Below are 25,804 nucleotides of genomic sequence, written 5' to 3' on the forward strand. Positions count from 1 at the left end.
CCCGTAGGTTAGAACTGGGAGTATGCACATGTCCATGAGCTTCCGTTTGAGATATATCGGAAGATTACCTTTCATCAGGGTGTTTCATGGACCAATAGCTCCTCCAGGCGTTTTCAATCCGTCTTTCGACCTCTTTTTCCTGACGCGCCTAGAAGGAGACTAATTGGCCCAAATAAATATACTCATGGACATATGCAATTTGTATAATATGTAGCACACATGTGTGTTAGTTTAAGGTATTTATCTATGGGCCATTATGTTAAAGGCACCAATCATGGAACATATAAGAGAAAATTTGGAGTGTTTTCGATATTTCACCGACACCTATAAAATTTCTACCCCTTTACGCATTAAAAGTTGAACGTCCAATTCGTCATTTATGTTTTCTTTGTACTTAATGAAAGCTACTGCAATTGGTTTCAATATGATAAACCAATTAAAACTGGTTTATTGCTCCAGTCATGGAATGTATGACGCCATTCATTTTCAAAATAACAAATATCAATGAAAAATTTAACTTAAGCAGCTCTTGTTTATGGTAAAATGTTGCCAGCGATTAAAAACTGATGGTAAATACTTGTTTTACAGGATTTGTCTATACCATTCCATTACTGGCGCCTGTTCCATTATAGGGGTTTATTATGGTTGTTTGAAATAAAGATTTTCATTCATTAGGTACGTACCTTCATAAGTATTTCGGATTCGCTCGCCTGTTCTCCGGTCTTGCCCCACCCGGCTAGGATCCGATCCGAAGTTATAGGTATAGATGGGGAAGGTAGACATGCGGGCCGGATGAACTCGGAGAACTCTACCCTGAAATGTTTTTACAAGCTTTTATTTAACTGGCCCTACCTTGTGCACTACCGCTATCAGTGTCACACCACCCGAGAACCGGCTGGCACAATGGCAAAGTACTCGAGCCCCTCCTGATTACGTTCGTTCCGCCGAAACCAGGGCCGGATTTAGGGGAGGGCAACCGGGGCTACTTCCCCGGGCCTCCACAAAAGAGCCTTTTACCATTTTATTTGGAAAAAATTTGGGGCCAGGGGGCCTCCACTCCTTTATTGCCCGTGGCCTCCAGACCTCTAAATCCGGCATTGGCCGAAACGCTCCGGGCTGGGCATAAACAACCATGGCCGATCTGGAAAGCTTTAAATAGACTGCGTTCCCAAGTTGACCGCAGCAAAGACAATTTGGTAAGGTGGGGCCGGCCTACGCGGCTCAGATACTCAATGCACATGTGGCACGGCTCCCCAAACGATGATACACATGCCGTCCTGCCCAGCAAACCTGCACACATGTTCCGAACAAGATCTACGGGACGCAACAGACAGGGCGTTAAGCGTCGCTACCTTCTGGTCCCGCTTAATATAAATAAAACCATATATATAAATATTATAGGACATTATTACACAAATTGACTAAGTCCCACAGTAAGCTCAATAAGGCTTGTGTTGAGGGTACTTAGACAACGATATATATAATATATAAATATTTATAAATACTTAAATACATAGAAAACACCCATGACTCAGGAACAAATATCCATGCTCATCACACGAATAAATGCCCTTACCAGGATTTGAACCCGGAACCATCAGCTTCGTAGGCAGGGTCACTACCCACTAGGCCAAACCGGTCGTCATATATATGACGATAAATACGAAACCATCGACACGAGAAGAAGAAGATTTAACTGGCCTTGTTAGTATGTATGTAAAGCCCGACCAGAAATATATGATCATTGTCAAGAGGGCGCTTTTATTTACATGTATAGAGTGACAGTTTAGTTTAGTATGAAATTTTTAGTTCCAATGAAATTCCGCAATATGGCGCGTGATCATATATTTCTGGTCAGGTTTTATGTTACGAGTATGTTACGGCTCGATTCGAAGAATGAGATACGATAACGATAAGTTCTGGTTTAAATATCTTTTGTATGTCGTATAATTGACAGAAGCAGCTCGATTCGGGCAACCAATGTCACTTTGCCGTTAGAAATATCGTAGATCTTATTGCGATCACAGCGGAATCGAAATAAACGTCAATTTTGACATGTCATTTAGTTATCGATTAGTTATCGATCTTTTAAAGATCTTTCCAAGATCTTAACGCGTCTTAATCATTCTTCGAATCGGGCCGTTAGTGAGGGTCAAATTTTGAAAGCTATTAACGACTCACTTTCCGATTTCCGATTGAGCCGAAAATTTGTATACATATGTAGGTCGGGTGACAATGCATTATTATGGTACCATCGAGCTTATCCGATGGAGACAGGAGTCGGCCATGGGAACTCTGTGATGAAACAAAGCAACCTAATTATGTTTGGGGTTTTTAGGATTGTGTCGATGAGCATTAGTTGCGTGTCGTAAGACAAGTACAGTCAGCGATAAAAGCTTGTACCAAAAATGTTTTTTTTGCCTATAACCGTTCTTCGCCGTTCTTCGCGGAACCGTCGCCTGTGGTATTTCTGGACCGACACGACCTTCAAGCAAAGAGCGTACTCCCATCTTAAATGCCGGCAACGCACTTGCGACCGTAGTTGCGGGTATCCATGAGCGACGTAATCGCTTACCATTAGGCGAATTTTCTGCTAGTTTGCGTCCTATATCATAAAAAATACTGAACAGTTTTTCATGCGTTTTTCATCTATCAATAGAGTGATTCTTGAGAAAGGTGAGTTGTATAATTTGTTAAGGTTAGGGTCATTCTACTCTCATTCCCCTGAAATCTCATTTCCCTGGCTATACCTATTCGTATATTCTCAGAAGATTCTGCTTAGCTGTTTTAGTTGTAGATGGAACTTGGCAGTTACAGTCACCAAAAATGATATGATAATAAAAACAATCTTTATTTCAGACAGATAAGTTCCATAATTTTTGTTAGTAACAGTAAAAGAATTCTTACACCCTAAGTTAGTACCAATTAACTTACATAAAACTAAATTAAAATTAAATTGTCCAGGTTACTTAGCCTTGCCTATCAACACGTCTACCCAGTAGCTCGTGAGATGGCAATCAAGGCGTTCAGCCAACGTCCTTAGGAGGCCGTTTCTACTGCCGCGCACGCGTCTCAGCAGAGACGGTATTCTTTTGCACCTAATGGCATAAAAGTCATCCGTTCGCGCCTCCGCGAACATACCGGAATTTCATTTCGGAAGCGGAATTTACTGGGAATTTGCGAATAGGTATGGTCAGAGGAATGAGATTTTTGTAGAATGAACCTTTACTCGTGCGAAGCCGGGGCGGTTCGCTATACTTGCCGCAAAACTGGCGACTGAGATCATAATGCTATCTCCTTTACCCTTATTAAGACCAACCAAGAGTTAAAGAGATGGCATTATGACCTGACTCACGACTTTTCCGGCAAGTATGAATGAAGGTTTACCGTCTATCAAGCTCCAACAGAGCGATGTCATGTTTCTTCTCATTCTTCTGGTATAGTTTGTGCGGTATAAACCTAATGATGTTGAACAGTAGACCATCTCGGGCTTCGGACTTGTTGGTCGCTCCGAGCAGCACGTAGCGGAGGAGGCCACTGGAAATGTATTAAATATTACATAATATATTTGTGTTGTTTGTATGGCGTCCTAGCCTAGTCAGTAGGTAACCTAGAGAAATAAGTGGCTGAATCAACTTTCTTTCGTCTGATTTTGACCTACTTTGACTACAAGTAATAAAAAATATTCGGTTTTCATGTGAAAAAAATCTTATTATATAAAAACAGATAAACAAGCTACGTATTGCAATATTTTCCATCATGATATTTTATCTTATACCTTTAAACGAGCAATTCTTGTATATATATTATATATTTCCGGGATCTCGGAAATGGCTCTAACGATTTTGCTGAAATTTGGTATATGGGGGTTTTTGGGGGTAAACAATCGATCTAGATTAGTCTTATGTTTGGGAAAACGCGTGTTTTCGAGTTTTCATGCGTTTTTCTTTCGACGCAGAATATGGTCGCTAATTTCGTGTTTTCGGCCACTGTCCGTCTGGTCCAGCGGGTTAAGACGCGGACGGCTAGAAACGAGTGTTACGGATTCGAATCTCGCCCGGTGATTAACTTTTTTTTTTTATATGCTTGAACATATTAAAAAAAAAGTTAAATATAATTATTAAATTTTTATTGTTTTAGACAAGTTTAATTTAGTAAAAAAATGTAGTTAAGATTATCACCTATACACCACCATATTACAATAAATAGTTATAACCAGGTCGCCCAGGTACTAACTTATTTAAGAGAAGAGACCCTAGGGGACAAATAGCACAGCCACGCTTTACGGACGTAGGTACCTATTTTTATTTCAGCCGGATCTGGCATATATATTAAGGATCTTGTTTCATATTGACCATGTTAAAACTTACAAAAGTTGAACTAATCATGATTAAGGGCAATTCTTGCAAAAGACATTAAGAAAAAGTTGATTCACCAAGTAAGCAGAGTGCTACATCAGGGGGCTTACCGCGAAAACCGAAATTCGCAAATTGCGGGGATCTTTCTCTTTTACTCTTACTAAGACGTAATTAGAGTGACAGAGAAAAATGCCCGCAATTGACGAACTTCGATTTTCCCGGTAGGAGCCCAGTTTTCTTACCAAAACGCGAGTTATTTCGCAGTAGACGTCTAGCGTCTAGTAGCGGATTTGTCAGTACTGCTACTTGACAATAGGCGTTTTGGTACCAAAACTGATGTATGGAGTGAGCACTCTATTACTTCTTATTTCTCTATGATAATGTAGAACCTCAGCCGAAGCGTCTGCAGGAGGAAACTCAGGTCACTCAACAGGTGTGAGGATGAACACCCTGCCGACGGCGAGCGGTGCGGTGATAGAAAGCGGCCGTTGGTATCATGTGAAACAATTCTTCAGAGCACAGCCGATTGTAAGTACAAGCGGTAGACCGAAGTTTCTTACCACTTGAAATCTGACTTGTAGAGAATGCCTTAAGGAATTAAGTCCGCCATTTGTACAATTTTTTCTTTACGCCAACTGAGCCAACTCTTAAACACTTACTAATCTCGATGAGATAGCACATGTCCTGCAGTCAAAACAAATCGGTCGCTTATGAGCGAGCCTCCAGCCACCCATACCACGGGTCCCACGACTGTGTTCACAGCATTTCTGCAACCTAACAGCGCCTGTAACAAAGAATCATTTTCTTTAAAGGTGGCGACTTTATTAAATCACTAGATTTCAGAACTGGCCACACCTAAGTAAATATGACGACTCCCTAAATCATCACAATATGCAGAAGCTAAGATAAAGACGTGATTGTAATGATCCTGTTGTTCTTTACAACATAATTCACTCACATCTAGATGTTCCCTCGCTACTTCAAGAGATTCTGTTCAAAGGTTCTCGCAGAAGACAACGTATGTGTCGCAAAAAGGAGATATTCGCAATACCTAAAACTAGAACTAGTTATGCACATAATAATTATGTTAGGCGTGCTTGTACGTTATTTAATAATAATTCAAAACTGTCTGAAGTATATTTAATGGCTCGATATATGATGTTAAGAAAGCATTCAAATAATAATTAGGATGTTCTCCCTTTAGACTGTATATGTGCTAATTCATTGCAGTATTTTTTTTTCCATATGTTATGGTACAGCGAAGGCATTCAATAAATAAATTACTAATGACAATGTAATTTTGCGACCTTTACTGTACCCGGATAAATACATTCAGTTACAACTCAGATCTGTACCCCTAGTGTAACTTTGATCGACATCATAACGTGACGAACGCGTTTGCGTTAAGTCTCATTTTGTATAGGATTTTGAGGTTCCAAAACGTCCCGCTTGGCGCGCTCTTTCGAAATCCAATACAAAATGAGACTAAACGCAAACGCGTACGTCACGTTTGGAAATCGAATTTATTTACACTAGGGGTACTGTTTGTTTAAAGTATTTATAAATGTAATTAGCTATTGTATCTTTAATTAAGGAAACTTAGGTTTAATTTGACTCAATTCTTAATTCAATTCACTTCCTGCAAATCTATTCCCAGTCCACTATAACTTGGACCTTTTTAAATCGAGAGTGAATAGACATCTTTTAGGGAAGCATGTTCCATCCTGGACTGCATCGGCACTTTCCATCAGGTGAGATTGTGGTCAAATGCTTACCTTTTCGGAATAAAAAAAAAAAATTATTACCATATATTTCTGTTTAATTGCAAATGGTGCGTTCGGGTAAGTTTCGGACAATTTTAGGTGTTTTTTGTTGATGCTGATAGAATTTTATTTTCTCAGCTTGTGTATACGCTACGAGCCTGATTCATATATCAAAATAAAGAGAAAGAACTAATCTACTGCGTGTAATTTTATTAAATCCCTACACGTGCAGGTAAATGTGTAATGAGTGTTTAAAAATGAAAAAAAAAATTTTTCGGCCTCTGTGAATTTTTACGTGGTGGTGTAAGAACGGACGGGTCTGTAAAATCGATTCTATTACTGCTAGTAGAGAGTTCATTATAGAGAATAATCCGACTTTATCCGCTGACAAACATATATAGTAGATTTGTACAAAAGTATAGGAAACAAAAGTTTCCGGAGCTATTATATTTTTTTCGACTTTTTCCGTCCGATCTTACCCGAACCACCCAAAAACACAGAAATTGTGGATCTCAAACTTTTTATCGTGGGGTCAACGACCTACAAGTGTTGGGTCAATAGCCGTATCTACAAGCGCTAAGAAAATCAGGAAAGTGTTTTTTACTAAAACTAAAATAAATACAACCATTGTAAATCAGTCTCGAGTTTTACTCAACATTCATTATATACTTTTAATACAAATGTCAGAAAACTCAAAATGTGTGTACCTAAGTAATTAGAATTAGATATACCTAATATCTTACTTAGAGATCAATCTTATTTGGTACACGCAGTTTTTTTGGCTTCTTTAAGTTTACTAGTTTAATTTCAGTCGAAATAATTGAACACGATTGGAGTTTTACTTATTTATAATAATAAACATTCTAAATCGAAATAATTAGGTAAAATATACCATTTTGTCAACAATAAACCAAGCGTAACCGAACCATAATTTATACCTTGAGTGCAGGATAAGCTTGGATTGACAAATTGAAACAACTTGAAATTGCACTAAGTATGTACCTACACGTATTAATAAATCTTCTCTCTTATTAACATCAATCATCAAAATAACTAGCTGTAAAGATCAAGCTAGGAGAATGACATAATAAATATAATGACAGCGCCATCTATTCTTATAATTTGGAACTAAATCTTTTCTTTATATAAAAATATACATTTTTAAGCTTAAGAACAAAAAGCAATAAAATTCCAAGCCCACACTCAAAAGGTATACGAAAACCATTGAGAAGTTCCACTATCCTGATCCTGACTCCATGATCAGACTATAACACACCTGACAGTTTCAGATCAAATAATTTTCATCCGATCTTTCACTACCTCGGGTAAGACCGGATCTCAGCCTACAGTAGCCGTAGCCCAATTTCAATTATACAGATATATCACAAATTTAATAAAACTAATATGTACTATGTAAAAGAAACAATAAACGCAACTACTTACCAAATAATGCCAAAACACTAGCGGAGTGTATTTTCGGACACACGATTTCTTCTAGCATTTTACTTCGCGGCATATAACACGCGACTCGTCGGTCGGAGCGACCAGTGCGGACGGAAGAGGGGAGCAGAATAAAATGGCGCATCACGTGGGGTTGCCAGCATTTAAAAAAGTCCACAAAATAAGGGTACAATCAAATAATACGATCATACCCGATGTCCGGGATTACCCGAACGCACCTTATACAACCGTGTGTTTCTTAATAAACAATAAAAAAACAAATACAGGTATAGATATACCTCATGGTATGCGAAGTTTCATTACAATCCAACACGCTAAAATGAAGATTATAATTTTTATTTATACTACGTCGGTGGCAAACAAGCATACGGCCCGCCTGATGGTAAGCAGTCTCCGTAGCCTAAGTACGCCTGCAACTCCAGAGGAGTTACATGCGCGTTGCCGACCCTAAACCCGCCACCCCCTCGTTGAGCTCTGGCAACCTTACTTACCGGCAGGAACACAACACTATGAGTAGGGTCTAGTGTTATTTGGCTGCGGTTTTCTGTAAGGTTACTTCCCCAGTTGGGCTCTGCTCTAGATCTGGAATGACATCCACTGGCTGTGCCCTACCACACAAAGCGAGATGAAATTCACAATGCCCATACCTCTCTTTTGGACGTAGTTTAAGGACGTACCCGGGTCCAAAAGGACGTACCCGGGTCCAAAAGTTAAGTTAAGTACTTAATTAATGATAACATTTAAGAAATATGAAGTTTATACAATTACTGATAAAATGTATGAACAAGTTAATAAATTTCAAGAAAGAGAAAGAAGATGCATTTTAGATCCAACACGTAGTTTTAAAATGAGAAATTCGGCCGAGCTTGCTGTAGACTCTTAATAACCTAAGCCTCTGTATTTTTAGGTATTTAAATAAAAGTTAACAAAATCTACCCTCTAATAGTTCCTTAAGTCAATCGAGGGTAGATGGAAACATTATATGAACAAATAATGTAGGTTAATTGTTAAAGTCAGGTCGTTTCAGACCCAGGCGGCTTTATATTTGGTTGGTTAACCAATAAATTTTATAACTACCCAAAAATTTACAAATAGTTTGTTTACTTTTATTTAAATACCTAAAGATACAGAGTATATAATACTAACCATGTGAGGAAACTCGTTACGCAGCGCCGGCGTTCCTCCAGTGATCCTGTCGCCGAATGACTCAACGCCACACGTGTCTTCTCGAACGTACGTGTCCGGGTTCGAATCGCTGGACACGCACACGTTCACGTAGCGTTGGTACTCTAGGCATTCTGAAAAATATAATCATCATATCAACCCCTCAGAAAGCTCAAGAAGGTTTGTGTCATGGGTACTCAGCCAACGATATATATAATATACAAATACTTCAATACATAGAAAACATCTATGACTCAGGAACAAATATCTGTGCTCATCACACAAATAAATGCTCTTACCGGGATTCGAACCCAGGACCATCGGCTTCATAGGCAGGGTCACTATCCACTAGGCCAGACCGGTCGTCAAAAATATCAGCCTTTTATCGCCCACTGTTGAGCATAGGCCTCTCTTTTGTCAGGTTCCTGAAGTTAAATTTCCGAATGTCTTCCATCCAACTAGCGAACGGACGTCAGGCCAAGGCTCATAAACCGGTTAAATTTCCAAATCGTTATCATGTACTTGGCGCAAAACCTGTTTATTTCGTTTTGGTTCGTAAAACCGTTATTTTTAAACCGGTATGAGAATATTTCCATAAAGTTCTTGTCAGATTAACCGATTTAGAACAATAAAAACCGGTTTCTTCCTACGGTGTCTTTGTTTACGCGGAACACCACCAGGCCGGACGGCCGTCTCGTCGGTCGTCGATTAAACCGGTTTATTTAGGTTACAATAAAGTTCTTAAGCGTCCGCGTTCTTATGAAAGTTCAGAGTAAAACCGAAATAAACCGATATTTACCGCTATTTTTAAAACCCGTTTCGAGCCTTGCGCCACGCACTCCTTTCGTCCGAAAGGGGCCTCCATTCTTCGCCCAACTCCAATTTAGTTTATTAATGACAATAATGACGTTACTGCGTTATGTTGGCCTTACTTCGTTGAACTTACTTTTAAAAGCGATATCGTTCCTGTCCCCCGGCGGCAGTTGCAAGGGGGGGCAGGCGGCCGGTTCGGCGGGGGGAGGGGCTTCGGGTACGTTCTGGCAGCACAGAATAGGCAGGCTGCCATCGTATCGGCATGTCTGGAAACACAATCTATACAGGATGTCGCGTTCACTGATCTAACGAAGGCCAATGATAGAATACCTTAAGAGCTACTGGTTTGGTTTCCATGCATGTATAATTTCTAGAGTTGCGTTCTCAATAATGTTCTCCGTTTACTATGGGAAATATTCTCCCCATACAAAGAGGAGAACGTTCTAGAGATCGGCACAGCTATATTTAGTATTTCATCAAGTGTTTTATACACAGCTTCCTCTTTATATTGAAAAACAATAAACCTTTCGTGGCATATTTAAACAAACATCAATTGGCTCTGTGGCTTGCCGCTGGATTGCAGAACTGGGCCGGCGTCTTCGGGAGAGGGACTGCGACCCCCGCTCTATATCGTACCTGGTTCAACAGATCTCATTGGCAGTGCAGCGAGGAAATGCTGCAGGCATTATGGGTACTTTTGAGCCAGGTACGATGCAGGGTGGAGGCGCATATTAGGTTACTTACACACATTTACTAGTTTTTAGTTAGCTTATTTTAGTATTTTTAGTATTTAGCATACGTTACATTTCTTAAGTTAAGCAAACCAGTAGGAATCGCCACCGACGTCATCTTCTCCCGTACCTCCTCGTTTGAAGATTGACTGACAGCATCGCAAATTTTTTTTTTCATGTCATCTTTTTGCTGTCTTAACAGCGCACTCTATGACGCCTTGGCGGCACTGCTTAGAACGTTACTCATTGTTTCATATTACGTGGCACTCTAGTTTGCTCTATTTGCCAAAGATGGCATAATAATTAGTGTCTTAAATGCTATAGAAGGAATGATTCAGCTGTTCTACGACAATCATATAAAAAAACCGCCGGTCTTATTTAATGTAAGGCGAAATGTAGAAATAGGGGGTATTACTGGAATGTTCTGCCGTCAGAGAGCAGCACTAACACATATTGTAAACCATAGAGTAACTTATACATACTATGCCTTAAACAGTTTTTTGAGGGGTTTTCACTATGACACTGGGGCCTACCTACCGTGAAACGTTCGTTGCCTACCTCTATATCGCTCGAATTTGAAAAATTTGGATTATCGTGTTTCACGGTAGGCCCTCAGTATATGCTAGTGGCGCCCCTACTAATAACAATGCATAAAACTAAAACATTCTTACCATGTCCTGCGACCGTAGAACCCCGTTGTTCGAACCCCCGAAGTAGCTCCGAAATACCCCGACGTTGTACGAGCGGTTCTCAAGGGGGCAACACACGATTCTGCTGCTGCCTCGCCATCTGCACATCTGAGGAAAATATTATTCAAATAACAATGTAAGGAAGGAGATAACGTAAACCAAGAAGATATCAGAATTATTTACGAAAACGGTCGTTAAACAATAAAATCTAAATTGCTTGCTTCCCGAAATCCGCGCTCATACCGATACCACAGATCATATAATACTAAGCTCGATATATCCGTCGTGCGCTGTTGCCCATAACGTAGTCAGTCGCAAATCGCAATATAATTGTGGTATCAAATTTTGTAAATTAATGCATTGAATTCGTGTTGTTATTAATGTTTACATTTCATTTATAATGTTTTTAATTTATAGCACTTTAAATATCTCTTAATGTGTAGGATAAGAATTTCGTAATGGCTGATTGTGACATTTGGCGCCATCTATGATATCGATTTAGAAATAATTATAACTACTTCGAGATGGGAGGGCATGCCGATACTTCGCGGCGCGTTGTGAATTTGCTTTTGCGCTAGCTTGTATGCGGCAAAACGGTTTTTACCGCAAAATGGGTATTGATATCAATGCTATGTTTTAAGTATACCAATTTACTTTTACTCATTAAAAAAACTTATTATTATTCTCTTTTGTTTGTTTTTATATTAATAATAATAATAAAATAATAAAATGCTTTATTGCACACTACAAAAAAATATGGTACAAAGTATGTAAAGGTATTAATATGTAGGTAACAACAGGCGGACTTATCGCTTATTTATAATCTTTTCTCTTTTGAAACAAAGAGGGGAGGAATGAGTAGGTAAATGAGTTATTCTTCTCAAGTTTACTTTAGTTGTATATAGGTAAGTTTAGTATGCATGCTTATTATTTTTAAGAGAAAGATGTTGTAGGTAAAAAAAAATTTTTTTTAGGTCCATCACAAGATATCTACCCGTTATTATTTTAATAAACCAGTTGTCATCTGAGCTCGGTGTTTGATTTACAACAAAAGTAAAAAAAAACAAGAATTAATCGAAAAATCACAACTAAAAAATTTAAGTGTGTGTATATGTGTGTAGATCTACATGGAAAATTTAGAGGATTGAATCGGTCCCATTTGCCTGTACAATGAAAATGTTTGTTTGAAAAGACGCGCCGCGTTTGATACTATTTTATCTGCTACAAAAGTTAACCAATCGTGTAACAGCAACAACCCATACCCATATCCCAGCCATAGAAATGAAAAATCCAAAATTTGCCACTGGAATTTGAACCTATAGTGCACGGAATACAGTAGATTTTATTTTGTTTGAAAATTGCACGAAACAAAACAAATGCAACTCTGTCCTAATTGAATATGATTTAAATTTCATCGAACTGAATAAGTCCTATAGGTAGGACCTTGGGCCTTACGAGGCTAGTGTACATTTATTGACGCTACGCGTGACGTATACGCGTTTGCGTTCAGTTCCATTTTGTATGGGATTATGGGCGTCCGCGGGAGGGAATTCCTCTTGAACCGCACAGTACGTGACCATGTAGGTTCTAAGGTGTGAGGATGAACACCCTGCCGACGGCGAGCGGTGCGGTGATAGAAAGAAGCCGTTGGCATCATGTCAAACAATTCCTCAGAGCACAGCCCATTGTACAAGCGGTAGAACACACACAAGGAGGCAAAGTCTCTCCTTAGACTTAAAGGTTCAATACCGCTTGTGAGTTTGGGATCGTCAACGATTCGCACAGCGCGCATTTTCATTTCATTTCGTTAACTTACTGGAGGTTTCTTTTCGTCAGTAGTTAGCAGCTTGACGGCATAGTCACAATCATCAATGATCTTGCAGACGCCAGCATCATTGTTGGCCATGCACGGATCCCCTGAAAAAAAAAAATCATGTATATAGTAATGATATGTAGAAGGAGACTCCGGTTGGAGCAAAAACCTATGGAAACTTAGCAGGAGACAACTCCAAATTATAACAGGGGTGTCTACGGGCCATTATTAAATAAATAAATAAATAAATAATAAATTATGGGGTCAAAGGGGTTTTGGCCAGGATGGGACACTCCGACAACACCGACTGTCGAATGTGTGGTGAAGAGGAAGAGACAGTAACACACCTAATGTGTGAATGTCACGCCCTCGCCAGACAAAGAATGAAGGACTTTGGAGCAGGCTATCTGGAACCAAAGGAATTCAAAAGGCTACCCATAAGCTGCATCATCCGACACATGGATATGGTCAAAAAGGCTCTTGAGTAGCTAATGGGTCTTTCCTTAGGGGGCAACTACACAAAAGATCCCTATGGGTCGAAGTGTATCCGCAAGGGCCCCCGGAAATTAGAAGATAAGATAAGATAATGATATGCAAGAGCGTTTGAGGGAAAACAGCACGCCGCCCGGCCGGTCGACCTAGGTATCGATGGGCGGATGTGGTGGACACGGATCTGCGCGAGCTCCAGGTTGAAGACTGGCGAGAAACTGCACAGGACCGGGATCAGTGGCGAGCAGTAGTGTTGGAGGCCAAGACACACTTTGGGCCGCTGCGCCAGAGGAGTAAGTAAATAAGTAATGATATGCAATAACTAATAGAGTCAAACCGCGATAAGTTGGCATACAAAGATGGTTATTTTAAACGTCAAGCTTCTAATGCCCGTGAAGTTGACTATATCGTTTGTTCATCGTTAGTCCATGTTTGTTTAGTAGGTAAAATCGTTAGGACCCGATTCCAACATGCGTTTTTTTTAAACAAAATGGGGTGGCTGTCTTCACGCCAGCCACGCCAAATCACTCTACTGAACAAATATGAACAAACGATATAGGTGTCGGCTTACGTGAGCGAATAACTCACGAACGCGAAGCGGCGCGGGTGAATTCAATCCTTTAATACCTATGGAAGAGCAAGAAGAGGAACATCTCGGATCCCCGAGAGACCTCCCCGAGGTCCTACTCAACATTAAAGGTTTGATAGGATTCCTCGAGGAGCTGGGCTGGCAGGACTAGCCCACCCCCAACATATCACGCAAAATAGGCGCAAGTCGTTGCGGAAAATCGCCCGTATACAATACAATACCTATGGAAGAGTCCTACGTGGGCGATCTCGTTGTGCCGTTGGGCCGCCGCGCCGCGCCGCGCCGAAGTTATTCGCTCACGTAAGACACTGCGACAGATATGCAATTTGCGGGCAAACGATTTGGGGTGATCAACTTCACGGCCATAAACTTCTACTAATTTATGATGTTCACTTAACACTTGTACAGGCTGGGTTATCAAAATCGCTGCTAACTTAGCTTGGTCTGACTGTATATTACGGCTATTAGCTGCCTTAGCTCTTAGTTAATATAAACGTAGAAATATTTTTATTCGTAAACACAAACAACCCCTCTGGTGTTGCAGGTGTCCATGGGCGGCGGTAATCGCTTACCATCAGGTGATCCGTTTGCTCGTTTGCCTCCTCTACCATAAAAAAAACAAACGAGACAATATTACACATGATGCCGGCGGTACACACTCGTCGAGAGACATACTCGTACGAGAAGTGTGTAGACACTCTTACGAAGGTTGATATTGGGCTGTAGACCATGTGTAGATCATTTTGAACACCTCACCCGCTTAGCTACTTCTGCTGCTGACTACTTATTATTTCCCTCGATCCCAAGTTCGCCTTTGTCGACAATTCAATTCAATATTTTATATCGGACATGAAGCCCATACCACCTACCATACTAATCATACTATACCAGGTGTCACCAATTAGTTCCTACAAGGGCCCGGATTTTAAAATAAAATCTACTTAAGGTTAAGAGGAAAGAGGACGGCCCATTCTCCACATAAACATAGTCCCCATTTTACTCTCTGGATATTAACATTTTGGAAAATATTTTTACATATTTTGTAATATATTAACCATAGCTATACGTTTGACTTTTTTCGATTTTAGTATTACCTATTATAAAAAATAGGAGCGGTAACAGATTTCATACAAAATTTTAAATGCTTTTAACTCCTATAATAATCACCTCCAGATTTAATGTATTTTTAACCATAGAGACTATATATCTCTATTGTATTGTAGTAATTATTTTATTTTAAGATTATTATAATGTAATGTTTACCCAGGTATTGGCTGTTGTATTTATAAATGTTGTTATGTATTTTTCATGTCACTATATGATGTTACTATAAATGTTGTATTGACTTGTAAAAGAGCCCTTGAGGCCTACTTGCAGAATATTTCTTTTAATTTGGAATATTGAAAAATTCGAAAAAAATCAAACTGTGGTTAATATACAATACATTATGTGAAAATATTTTCAATAATGTTAATATCCAGAGAGGAAAATGAGGTCTATGTTTGTATGAAAAGGTTATTTCGCGCGGGTCCTCCACTTTCCTCTTAATAAATGTGACCGCGGCCGGCAAAACGATCCACCTTGTCGCTTGCCATAAGGACGCCTTGATAGGTTATTCGTATAAATATACAAGCAAATCTCGTCCTTATTGCAAGATGTACAGCACAAAAGCGGTCCGCCATTTGGTGACCCCTGTTTGTACTATACCATACCATAGGTACTATACTATACGTACAACATATCTTAAAGTATCACGTGTATTTTTTTTTTTTTTTTTTATTCATAAACACACAAACAGTAATAGACAGACATAAAAGAGAACATAGTGAGAGTAAAGTGTCACGAAATGGCCTCATCTCAGCATGTTGCTGGCGACTTCCAGCGCTGATCTTCCGATGAGACCATCGAGTGCGAAATAATCACGGAAGGTAACAGAAAAAAGGAAAGAAACATAAAATAAACATGACGAACATACTTAACACTAAGTTTAAATAAAATTGCACGGACGAAACGATCGTATCAGTCTGTACCGGTCCGGTCGGATCGTATCGTGGCGCGGCATTAAGCGTGTTTGAGGTAAATGTACTAATTATAATAACACTTTAGATTATTTGCTGCGTTTTCCTGTTTCACTGGCAAACAAAATCGAAATAGAAATAAATATAAATACCTAAATATCATACTTATTATATTCATATTCATAATCATTCATACTTTTAAAATATTTTTAAAGATGACTTGTATTTTGTATTACGTTTTTATAGCTTCTTATAACCTCAAGTTGTTTATTATTGAAATGAAATGAAATGTATTTATTTGTCAGAATATGGTAGATTGATTTGATCTTAAATTAGAATTTAGTGCTTTCATATTCTACCGTGAAGGCGGTGTACAAATATTTTTACTTATATCTAGTTCTTACATCTATATCTTTGGTTTACACAAAATACCTACGAAATCAAAACTAGGAACAATCAAACAAATAAACTATAAAACTAATCACTATGGTCCAGAAACTAATCACTATGGTCCAGAAACTAATCACTATGGTCCAGAAACTCGTTAACACTATAAAAACAATGCTTGTGCAGGTAATAATCTAAATATTTTTTGAACAATGTTGTTGGTTTGTTTTTTAGGGTTCCGTAGTCAACTAGGAACCCTTATAGTTTCGCCATGTCCATCTGTCTGTCTGTCTGTCTGTCTGTCTGTCTGTCCGAGGCTTTGCTCCGTGGTCGTTAGTGCTAGAAAGCTGAAATTTGGCATGGATATATAAATCAATAAAGCCGACAAAGTCGTACAATAAAATCTAAAAATTTAATTTTTTTTAGGGTACCTCCCCGTAAATTGGGGGTGTTTTTTTTTTGTTTCAACCCTACAGTGTGGGGTATCGTTGGAAAGGTCTTTCAAAACTAATAGGGGTCTTCAACAAAAATTTTTTGATAAAGTGAATATATTCGGATATAATCGCTCCGAAAAAAAAATGTCCCCCCCCCCCTCTAACTTTTGAACCATAGGTCCAAAAAATATGATTTATTATAGACTTTTATTGCCATGAAGTAAGCATTTTTTTTGGAATAATACTAAGTTGGATTTAGGCAAAGTTAACTTCTGTTTCCATCTAGAATTTGAACCATAGGCCTCCTCTCTGTATTGTCTGTAAAAATGTGTCTTCTTTGCTCCGTACTGGGTAATTGTACTCCAACAATTTTTATATATGAAAACTGGGCCATTATACTTTTGAAGCCTAGTAGAAACTGTGTACAAAATTTGTTTCGAGAGACAAATCATTACTTTCTTTTATACTACGCCGGTGGCAAACAAGCATACGGCCCGCCTGATGGTAAGCAGTCCCCGTAGCCTATATACACCTGCAACTCCAGAGGAGAATATTTAAAATGTTTTCTATAATAGTTTATCATCTATAGTGAAGTTTTCATGACAACTATATGTATTATTTATTAAATTGCTAGCTAAAGCTACCGTTGGCGCTTGTTGCGTATGCAAGGGCTCACGGTCGTGTCCGTGATTCGTGAACCCGTAGCCGTGGGCCCGGTTTCGTGTTTCACGGCAACGGTTTTCTGGTCCGTTCCGCACGTGACATTCGGCTACGTGAAATTAGGGTACGTGAATCCGTGTATATCCGTGTAGGCGTGATCACGGCTTCACGTATCTTAAGAACACGCCGGTTCGGTCCGCCCGCGACGTTGAGTGAAGATACGATGCGGTCTCTAAGAGCTACGAATAAAAAAATTATCATGAGTTTTTTATTCATAGCTCTAATTCCGTTTCATTACTTTTCAATTAAAATTTATTTCCAATAGTAAGGCCTTTTAAATATTAATGAATAATAAATGAAAAGAACCAAACATTAATTCTAATAAATAGCTACTTTAATAAACGAGTTGCTAAAATAATACAACCACACTGTGTGTCAGGAGACCAACTGGGATGTCAAGAGTAACTAATGACAATGAATGTGAGTTCAAAATTCTAAACTGCCCCCTCCAGATTAAATTAAAAATACCACGAATTTGTAAAACAAAACATCGCGGTCACTTCTTTCAACTTCACGAACCCACAGCTACTTATGTATATTGTTTGTTTCATTTTAATAAGTCGCTCGCAAATCTTATTATCTTTGTCTGTACGTGCAACTGCACTTCTTATCTACAAAAAAAAACCCGGTATGTTGGCTTAGCTTGTTAGTCATACAATAAAACGCTCTAACAATAATATGTCATTATTACCTTCAATCTAGAAATAAACAGTACTCTTTAATGTGCCGAAAATCCGAAACTGATAAGAACTGCAGCTGCGTACTTTTTTCCGTGGCCCCATACATGTGTTTTTGTTGAATTTGTTTACCTGTATTACCTTTATCATACCTACCAAAGATTTACAGAAATTTACCCTTTTGTTTCTTTGGATTAGAATTGCCTTGTTTATATTTAGGCTACGTTATATTCTTTGATAGTAGCAAGCTTTTACAAGTATGTTTCATTCATTTCATTAATACTTAACAGAAAAAAATGTCTTCTCTTGATTTAATAATGACAACCAGTAGCACAGCGTTGCTTAAGTTCATAATTATAATGATACTTACTAGGGAGTTTTACACCTTATATTTATATTAGTGCTATGCAAAAAACAGGATAACCCCATAAATTATTTAGATATAACCATTATATTCAAATCGATGCAAAAAATACAATTTAAGTTTAATTCACACGTAAATGTTTGTCCGACGAACGTCCCGTATTCAATATACTAAGTGGTAACTCAATTCAATAATACCTAGTCCTTATTTATTTTTCTCCCGGGCGTGTCGAACCTACGAGACGTGTGATAAGTACCTATCCAACGGAACCGAGCCCGAAGCTCCGCACACGAACGCAGGTACGGGCTACGTATCATGGCGTGTCACGTTAATCCGGTCGCGAACGCAGGTACGAGGTACGTACCTTGCCGTGTTCGTGAAATTCGTGATCTTAGTACCGCCGGGCTTAAGAACCCGTAGCTACGGATCGGCGTGTATCACGGATATCAGGAGCCCTTGCAGCTGTAATGTTCAGCCAAGGTATGGTTGGACCGGACCGATAGTGTTATGTTTACGATGCTTGATATAAAAATAATCTTTACTTAATGTAGTCGTTATCTTTTATCTATTTTTCAATTTGTTCACTCTATATTATTTTATGTCTTTTTCCTTCTTGTCTATTACCTTTCGTGATTTTTCTCACTTGATGGTCTCATCGGAAGATCAGCGCTGGAAGCCACCAGCAACATGCTGAAATGAGGCCATTTCGTGGCACTTTATACTTCCTTTGTTTTTGTTATATCATGTAATTTAATGTGTCTTGTTTGTGTCTACGAATAAAAAATATTTTATTCTATTCTATTCTATTCTAAATTAAATTAAAAATATTTATTTTAGATTTACATCTATCCATATTTGTTAGTATAACTTAGGAACTAATGTTAATTTTGAACTTTATATAATAGTACAACTATATACCTAACCTATTAGATTATGCTGACATTTGCTATCTTGACCTTACGCAGGATCAGCTGAATAAGCGTGAGCGCCTCCAGAATCTCTGTATAAGGTTTATATTTGGCTTGCGCAAATATGACCATGTGTCTCAGTTTCGTTCTCAGCTCAAGTGGCTTCCTATTCGTCTTCGCCGTGACTCTCATGTTCTTGCCCTTCTTTATGGCATTCTCTTTAACCCCGCTACACCACCTTATCTCAAAGAGCGTTTCAAGTATCTCTCTTCTATCAGATGTTCTCAGACTCATATTCTTGCTCCTCCCTTATCTACTTCAAAATTTTATAATAGCTCTTTTACCTTCCGGGCTGTTCGGTTATGGAATGCTCTGCCAGTAGAATTAAGATTAGCTAAATCTCTCCCCATTTTCAAAAATCAGCTGAAACTATACTTTCTATCTCTACCTTAAGTTGCCATTTATATATTGTATATGTGTAAGTATAAATATATATATATATATTGTATTATATTGTATATTTATTAGTATATTAGGTATTGTTTTAATACTTATATAAGTAGTATGTGTGTTTGTATTTAATAGTCTCCATATTTAGCTCCTTGCACTACCTGTTGACTTTTGTATGAGTTCGAAATTTCCTGCTACCTAAAGGTTGTCTGGAAGAGATCGCTTTTTAGCGATAAGACCGCCTGTTGTTACCTGGTTCTATTTTCCTTTAAAATTCATTTGTAGTTTTACATGTATGTAAAATGTATAATTGTTGGTGCAATAAAGAATATTTACTTACTTACTTACTTACTTACTTACTTACTATTTTTTAAATTTCAGAAATCCTATAACTTGGCGAATCCAATGCGCCAGTATAGGATTTTCATGCCTCTTTAATGACCTGTAGAATGCTGTTGGTACTGCCCCTAAGTAGTAGTGTGTTGGTAGGTTATTTATTAAAAAAAAACCGGGTAAGTGCGAGTCGGACTCGCACACGAAGGGTTCCGTACCATTATTTATAAAAACTGCAAAAAAAATATGTTTGTTGTATGGGAGCCCAAATATTGATTTTATTCCGTTTTTAGTATTTGTTGTTATAGCGGCAACAGAAATACATCATCTGTGAAAATTTCAACTGTCTAGCTATCACGGTTCATGAGATACAGCCTGGTGACCGACGGATGGACGGACGGACAGCGAAGTCTCAGTAATTTGACCCTTTGGGCACGGAACCCTAAAAAAACAGGATGTCCCAACAATAACTGCGTCACTTTTAAAAAAACCTTATACCTATTTCATAAAAAAAACGTTACAGGAAGAGCATTGGTTAATGTAAACAACAAGAAACTTTTGCATTGCAAGTATTTTCAATAAATATTTCCGTATTTAAATTCATTCTATAAATTATGCTAATAAATCTTTGGTTCAAAATTGTAACGCAGTTATAATAATAACAGATTACCTACAGTAAAACAGTTGAATTATGGAAAAATAAATAATTTTATTAAATATTATGTATTAAATGTAAGGTAAGGAATAAAATGCCCTTGCCAGGATTTGAACCCGGGACCATCGGCTTCGTAGGCAGGGTCACTACCCACTAAGCCAAACTGGTCGTCATCACAATGTGATATATTAAATTAAATTTATAATTTTGGAGCAAAGTATTAGAAATAAACTATATGAGCATTTTTAATTTTTATTTGTAAGTTAATAACTTACAGTTAAAATATATATTATGTTTGTTTATCACTAAGCAAAACAAATTAAAAGTAAACAGGAAAAAACACGAAATATCATACCTTCGTTCAAGCTAAAAACACACTTCACGTACAGAACGCACATAAAACATTTAATAAACACGTTCATATTTTGATAAATATTATAAGAACTTTAGTAAGTATACAAAATCGGTATAAAAATTGTCAACACGTTTTTCGTTGGCAAAGTTGCTAAAAATAAGGCGTCTGCAAGCCAAACAGGTTCTGCCTCGTCTGGTATTATGGTCGAGCATAGTCATTAACTGTAGATACTGTATATACTAATGTATAGTATAGTATGGATTAAGGAAACACATCGTGTTAATTATTGCATGAGTTCAATCTAATACTCATTATTTATTTATAAAATGCTGTTGACTGGCCGCGACCTCTTTTGTGAGTGTTTGTCAAATCTTTATATCGGATGTTGTATGTATGTATAAATAAATATTATAGGACATTATTACACAATTATTTATTTTTATTTTTATTAAATACATAGAAAACACCCATGATCCAGGAACAAATATCCACGCTCATGACACGCATAAATGCCCTTACCAGGATTTGAACCCGGGACCATCAGCTTCGTGGGCAGGGTCACTACCCACTAGGCCAAACCGGTCGTCAAAATGTATGTATAAACTCTTTATTGTACAAAAGACAAAATATAAATGGTTGTCACTACTCTCAGGCTGCGTTCCGGACACATGCCACTTAATAGCTTCGGATTCAGAATGGGTAAGAACCAGTCAACAAAGTGTACCGAATGTGTAGTGAAAGAAGATGTGTTCCATATCTTGGTGGAATGTGTTCGAAACGAGGCTGAGAGGATAAATATCATGCAAAAATACAATTGTAATTTATATGACATAGGTGAAAAAACTTAATTTTAGCCTTCCCGCAATCAAAAAAGGCGAAGAAGATATATGAAATTGTTAACAATTTAACTAGTATTAAGCGTAGATAATAAGGGTGACATTTTCAATTGTGAAAAACCCTTAATTTCAATAAAGATTAAAAAAAAATACTTCTAATATGTGTTTTCATGATCTCATTTTACTTTATAGCAGTCCACAGTTCACCGTAACGCTATCAAATACTATTTGTCCTATCATAGGTACTTAAGACAAACGTAGTCCTCATTTTCCTCTCTGGATTTTAACATTATTGTACGTTATAAATTAACTACGTAAAAATATTTAAAATAATGAATAGAATCAGGCGTTACCTTGCGGAAATCCATACTAATTAAAACAAAAATAACTATTACTTATTACTTTCCTTATTAGGATTCCGTAGCCAAATGGCAAAAAACGGAACCCTTATAAATTCGTCATGTCCGTCTGTCTGTCCGATCATGTCACCGCCACTTTTTTCCGAAACTATAAGAGCTATACTGTTCAAACTTGGTAAGTAGATGTATTCTATGAACCGCATTAGGATGTTTACACAAAAATAGAAAAAAAAAACAGTAAATTTTGGGGGTTCCCCATACTTAGAACTGAAACTCAAAAAATCTTTTTTCATCAAACCCATACGTGTGGGGTATCTATGGATATGTCTCCAAAAATGATATTTAGGTTCCTAATATATTTTTTTTCTAAACTGAATAGTTTGCGCGAGAGACACATCCAAAGTGACAAAATGTGTCCCCCCCCCCCTGTAACTTCTAAAATAACAGAATGAAAAATCTAAAAAAAATATATGATATACATTACCATGTAAACTTCCACCGAAAATTGGTTTGAACGAGATCTAGTAAGTAGTTTTTTTTAATACGTCATAAATGGTACGGAACCCTTCATGGGCGAGTCCGACTCGCACTTGGCCGCTTTTATTAACGTTAACTGCATGTAAAAATACGCAAGTAAATATGCGAAGCTGATGGTCCCCGGTTCAAATCCTGGTAAGGGCATTTATACGTGTGATGAGCATGGATATTTTGTTCCTGAGTCATGGGTGTTTTCTATGTAGGTATTTAAGTATTTAATGTATTTATGAATATGTATATATTATATATATCGTTGTCTAAGTACCCTCAACACAAGCCTTATTGAGCTTACTGAGGGATTTAGTCAATTTGTGTAATAATGTCCTGTAATAAATAAAAAAAAGGTTAGCATTGATTGACTAGTACGTTATGAGTAATATTTTTTGTTTTAAGTAAAAATATTTTCCAGAGAGGTAAATCCTCCCCTTTCCTCTTAAGAGAAGAGGTAGGTACTTAGAACAAATAATATCGGAGAAGCCACTTAACATCGTAAGTGTACCGTACACATGATTTCCATCTTGCTATCAAAGTGTCATATTACAGTACTGTCAAGTACAAAAGTGCTTTACATGGTAAAGTAGTATGGCTAACCAAAGTGGCATTTAAATTGCGATTAACACAATTCTAGCCTGAATTTATGAGTGTTTCGGAACCCGATTACGAATGTCTGGAAATTCAAAATTCTAATTCAAAATTCAAAAAAATATTCTGCAAGTAGGCCTCAAGGGCTCTTTTACAAGTAAATACAACATTTATAGTAACATCATATAGTGACATGAAAAATACATAACAACATTTATAAATACAACAGCCAATACCTGGGTAAACATTACATTATAATAATCTTAAAATAAATAATTACTACTATACAATAGAGATGTATAGTCTCTATTGTTAAAAATACATTAAATCTGGAGGTGTAAAGTCTCTCCAAGTGTCAAAAAAAGTTATATTACTCAATAATTAAATCTGTTAAGCTAGCAGTCTCATAAACCAATGCTACAGAATACATAACTATTAAGTAGGATGTACAAAGTCGAGTATATTATACAATATTACAAAAAAAAAATTTACAGAGACGTATAGTTAGTTGGTATAGTTCATAAGACTAACATAGATTTTTTAAGAAGCTAAATTACTAACCAATTTTTATGGACTATGGTCCGAAATAAACAATATATTTTTTTATTTTTTAATTTATAGTATCTACCACATCACTTATATTTTGATGTCGATCGCTTCCGCATAATATATTCTAGGTTTATAGGTATCGGTTTAACAATTTTTTTTGGAAATTTTGAAAAAAAGGAAAATTTATATACCTACCTAGTTTTTTGTTGTGTAACTAAGGTAGTAAAAAAACATGGAGAATGAAAATTATTTAGAAGTGGAAAGAAGTTTTCTCGTCTGGATCACGTGGTATACGTCCCCCTTACCTTAATGCCAATTTAGGTAACTTTTGTATAGGTAATATAATTATCGTATAAGGTATAAACAGTGTTTTCTCTCCAGAAATAATATACTCTTCTTCTTCCTCGCGTTGTCTCGGCATTTTGCCACGGCTCATGGGAGCCTGGGGTCCGCTTGTCAAGCGTCAATCTAATCCCAAGATTTGGCGTTGGCACTAATTTGTTCGAAAGCGACTGCCATCTGACCTTCCAACCCCCAGGGTAAATTAGGCCTTGTTGGGATTAGTCCGGTTTCCTCACGATGTTTTCCTTCACCGAAAAGCGACTGGTAAATATCAAATGATATTTCGTACATAAGTACCGAAGAACTCATTGGAACGAGCCGGGGTTTGAACCCGCGACCTCCGGATTGCAAGTCGCACGCTCTTACCGCTAGGCCACCAGATTCTCCGCTTCTCCTCCAGAAATAGGATACTAAAAACTCAAATCACGCCTTTTCTTAAATTGAATTTAAATTTTTATAGGATAAGTTTAAAAACATTATGATTTATTGATGAGATTGGCGCGGGGGTGGCCTTGCGATGTTGTTTGGATGGGACTTGTCTCTTATTTTTAACCCCCACGCAAAAAGAGAGGTGTTATATGTCTGTGTGTCTGTCTGTGGCATCGTAGCTCTCAAATGGATGGTCCTATTTCAATGACGTTTTTGCGATTTTTATTCGTGAAAGCGAATTTCCTTGCGGTGTTTCTTAGCTATGTTTAATATAAATCGATCCAGCAGTTTGAAGAGTATCAGCTTTTTTCCAAAATGATGTACCTAAGGCATTTTTGGCATAAAATGGGTATTTTTGGGATATAGAGTTGGGTTATTTAAAAAAAAAAAATTTAATTGTTATCGTAGAATATAACATGTGTCTAGACAGCACAATTTATAATAAATAAAAAGTAAAAAAATCATATCAAATCAGGGTGACCTGTGCCCCTAGTGTAAATTTATTCGAAAACGTGAGCTGACGTACGCGTTTGCATTGCCATTTTGTATGGGATTTTGATTTTCCAAAACGTCCCGCTTGGCGCGCTGATTCTAAATCCCATACAAAATGAGACTAAACGCAAAGGCGTACGTCACGTCATGCTATCGAATAAATGTACACTAGGGGTTCAGTTCATAAGTTAACCACCCTTTTTTCGATCATATCTCGGAATTAGAAAATAAATTACTGCCTACAAATCTGCATTCAAAGTAATATGTGACGTTCTACGGGACATGTGAAGGTAACTTAAGGCGGTTGGCGCTTACTCTGTTATTAACGACGCTCCAATACTAATACGGTGCTACGCGACGTAAGCGCCAACCGCCATAAGGTACCTTTACTTGTACCGTAGAACGTCACATATTAATTTGCCTTATAGATTTCACATTGTGTACGTACCAGTGATGACTAATACTTACGAGTATATATATATATATATCGCTTTTTAGCGATAAGAC

The 25,804-nt window shown here is 37.6% G+C and overlaps 1 protein-coding gene across 1 annotated transcript in view; it reads right to left on the reverse strand.

The window, feature by feature from the left end:
* Positions 1–21,348, reverse strand: part of LOC133531364 (venom protease-like) — a 30,150-nt gene extending 8,802 nt beyond the window's left edge. Inside the window, exons 1-8 of the mRNA XM_061869525.1 lie at positions 21,172–21,348; positions 12,796–12,896; positions 10,962–11,087; positions 9,693–9,825; positions 8,729–8,880; positions 5,018–5,142; positions 3,388–3,537; positions 684–813 (exon numbers count right to left, since the gene is read on the reverse strand). Of these exons, the coding sequence (XP_061725509.1) occupies positions 684–813; positions 3,388–3,537; positions 5,018–5,142; positions 8,729–8,880; positions 9,693–9,825; positions 10,962–11,087; positions 12,796–12,896; positions 21,172–21,238 (984 nt within the window). The 5' untranslated portion in view covers positions 21,239–21,348. The remainder of the gene's footprint in view (positions 1–683; positions 814–3,387; positions 3,538–5,017; positions 5,143–8,728; positions 8,881–9,692; positions 9,826–10,961; positions 11,088–12,795; positions 12,897–21,171) is intronic.
* Positions 21,349–25,804: the final 4,456 nt, after the last annotated feature.

The sequence above is a fragment of the Cydia pomonella genome, chromosome 25, assembly GCF_033807575.1.
Source record: "Cydia pomonella isolate Wapato2018A chromosome 25, ilCydPomo1, whole genome shotgun sequence".
Classification (NCBI taxonomy): domain Eukaryota; kingdom Metazoa; phylum Arthropoda; class Insecta; order Lepidoptera; family Tortricidae; genus Cydia; species Cydia pomonella.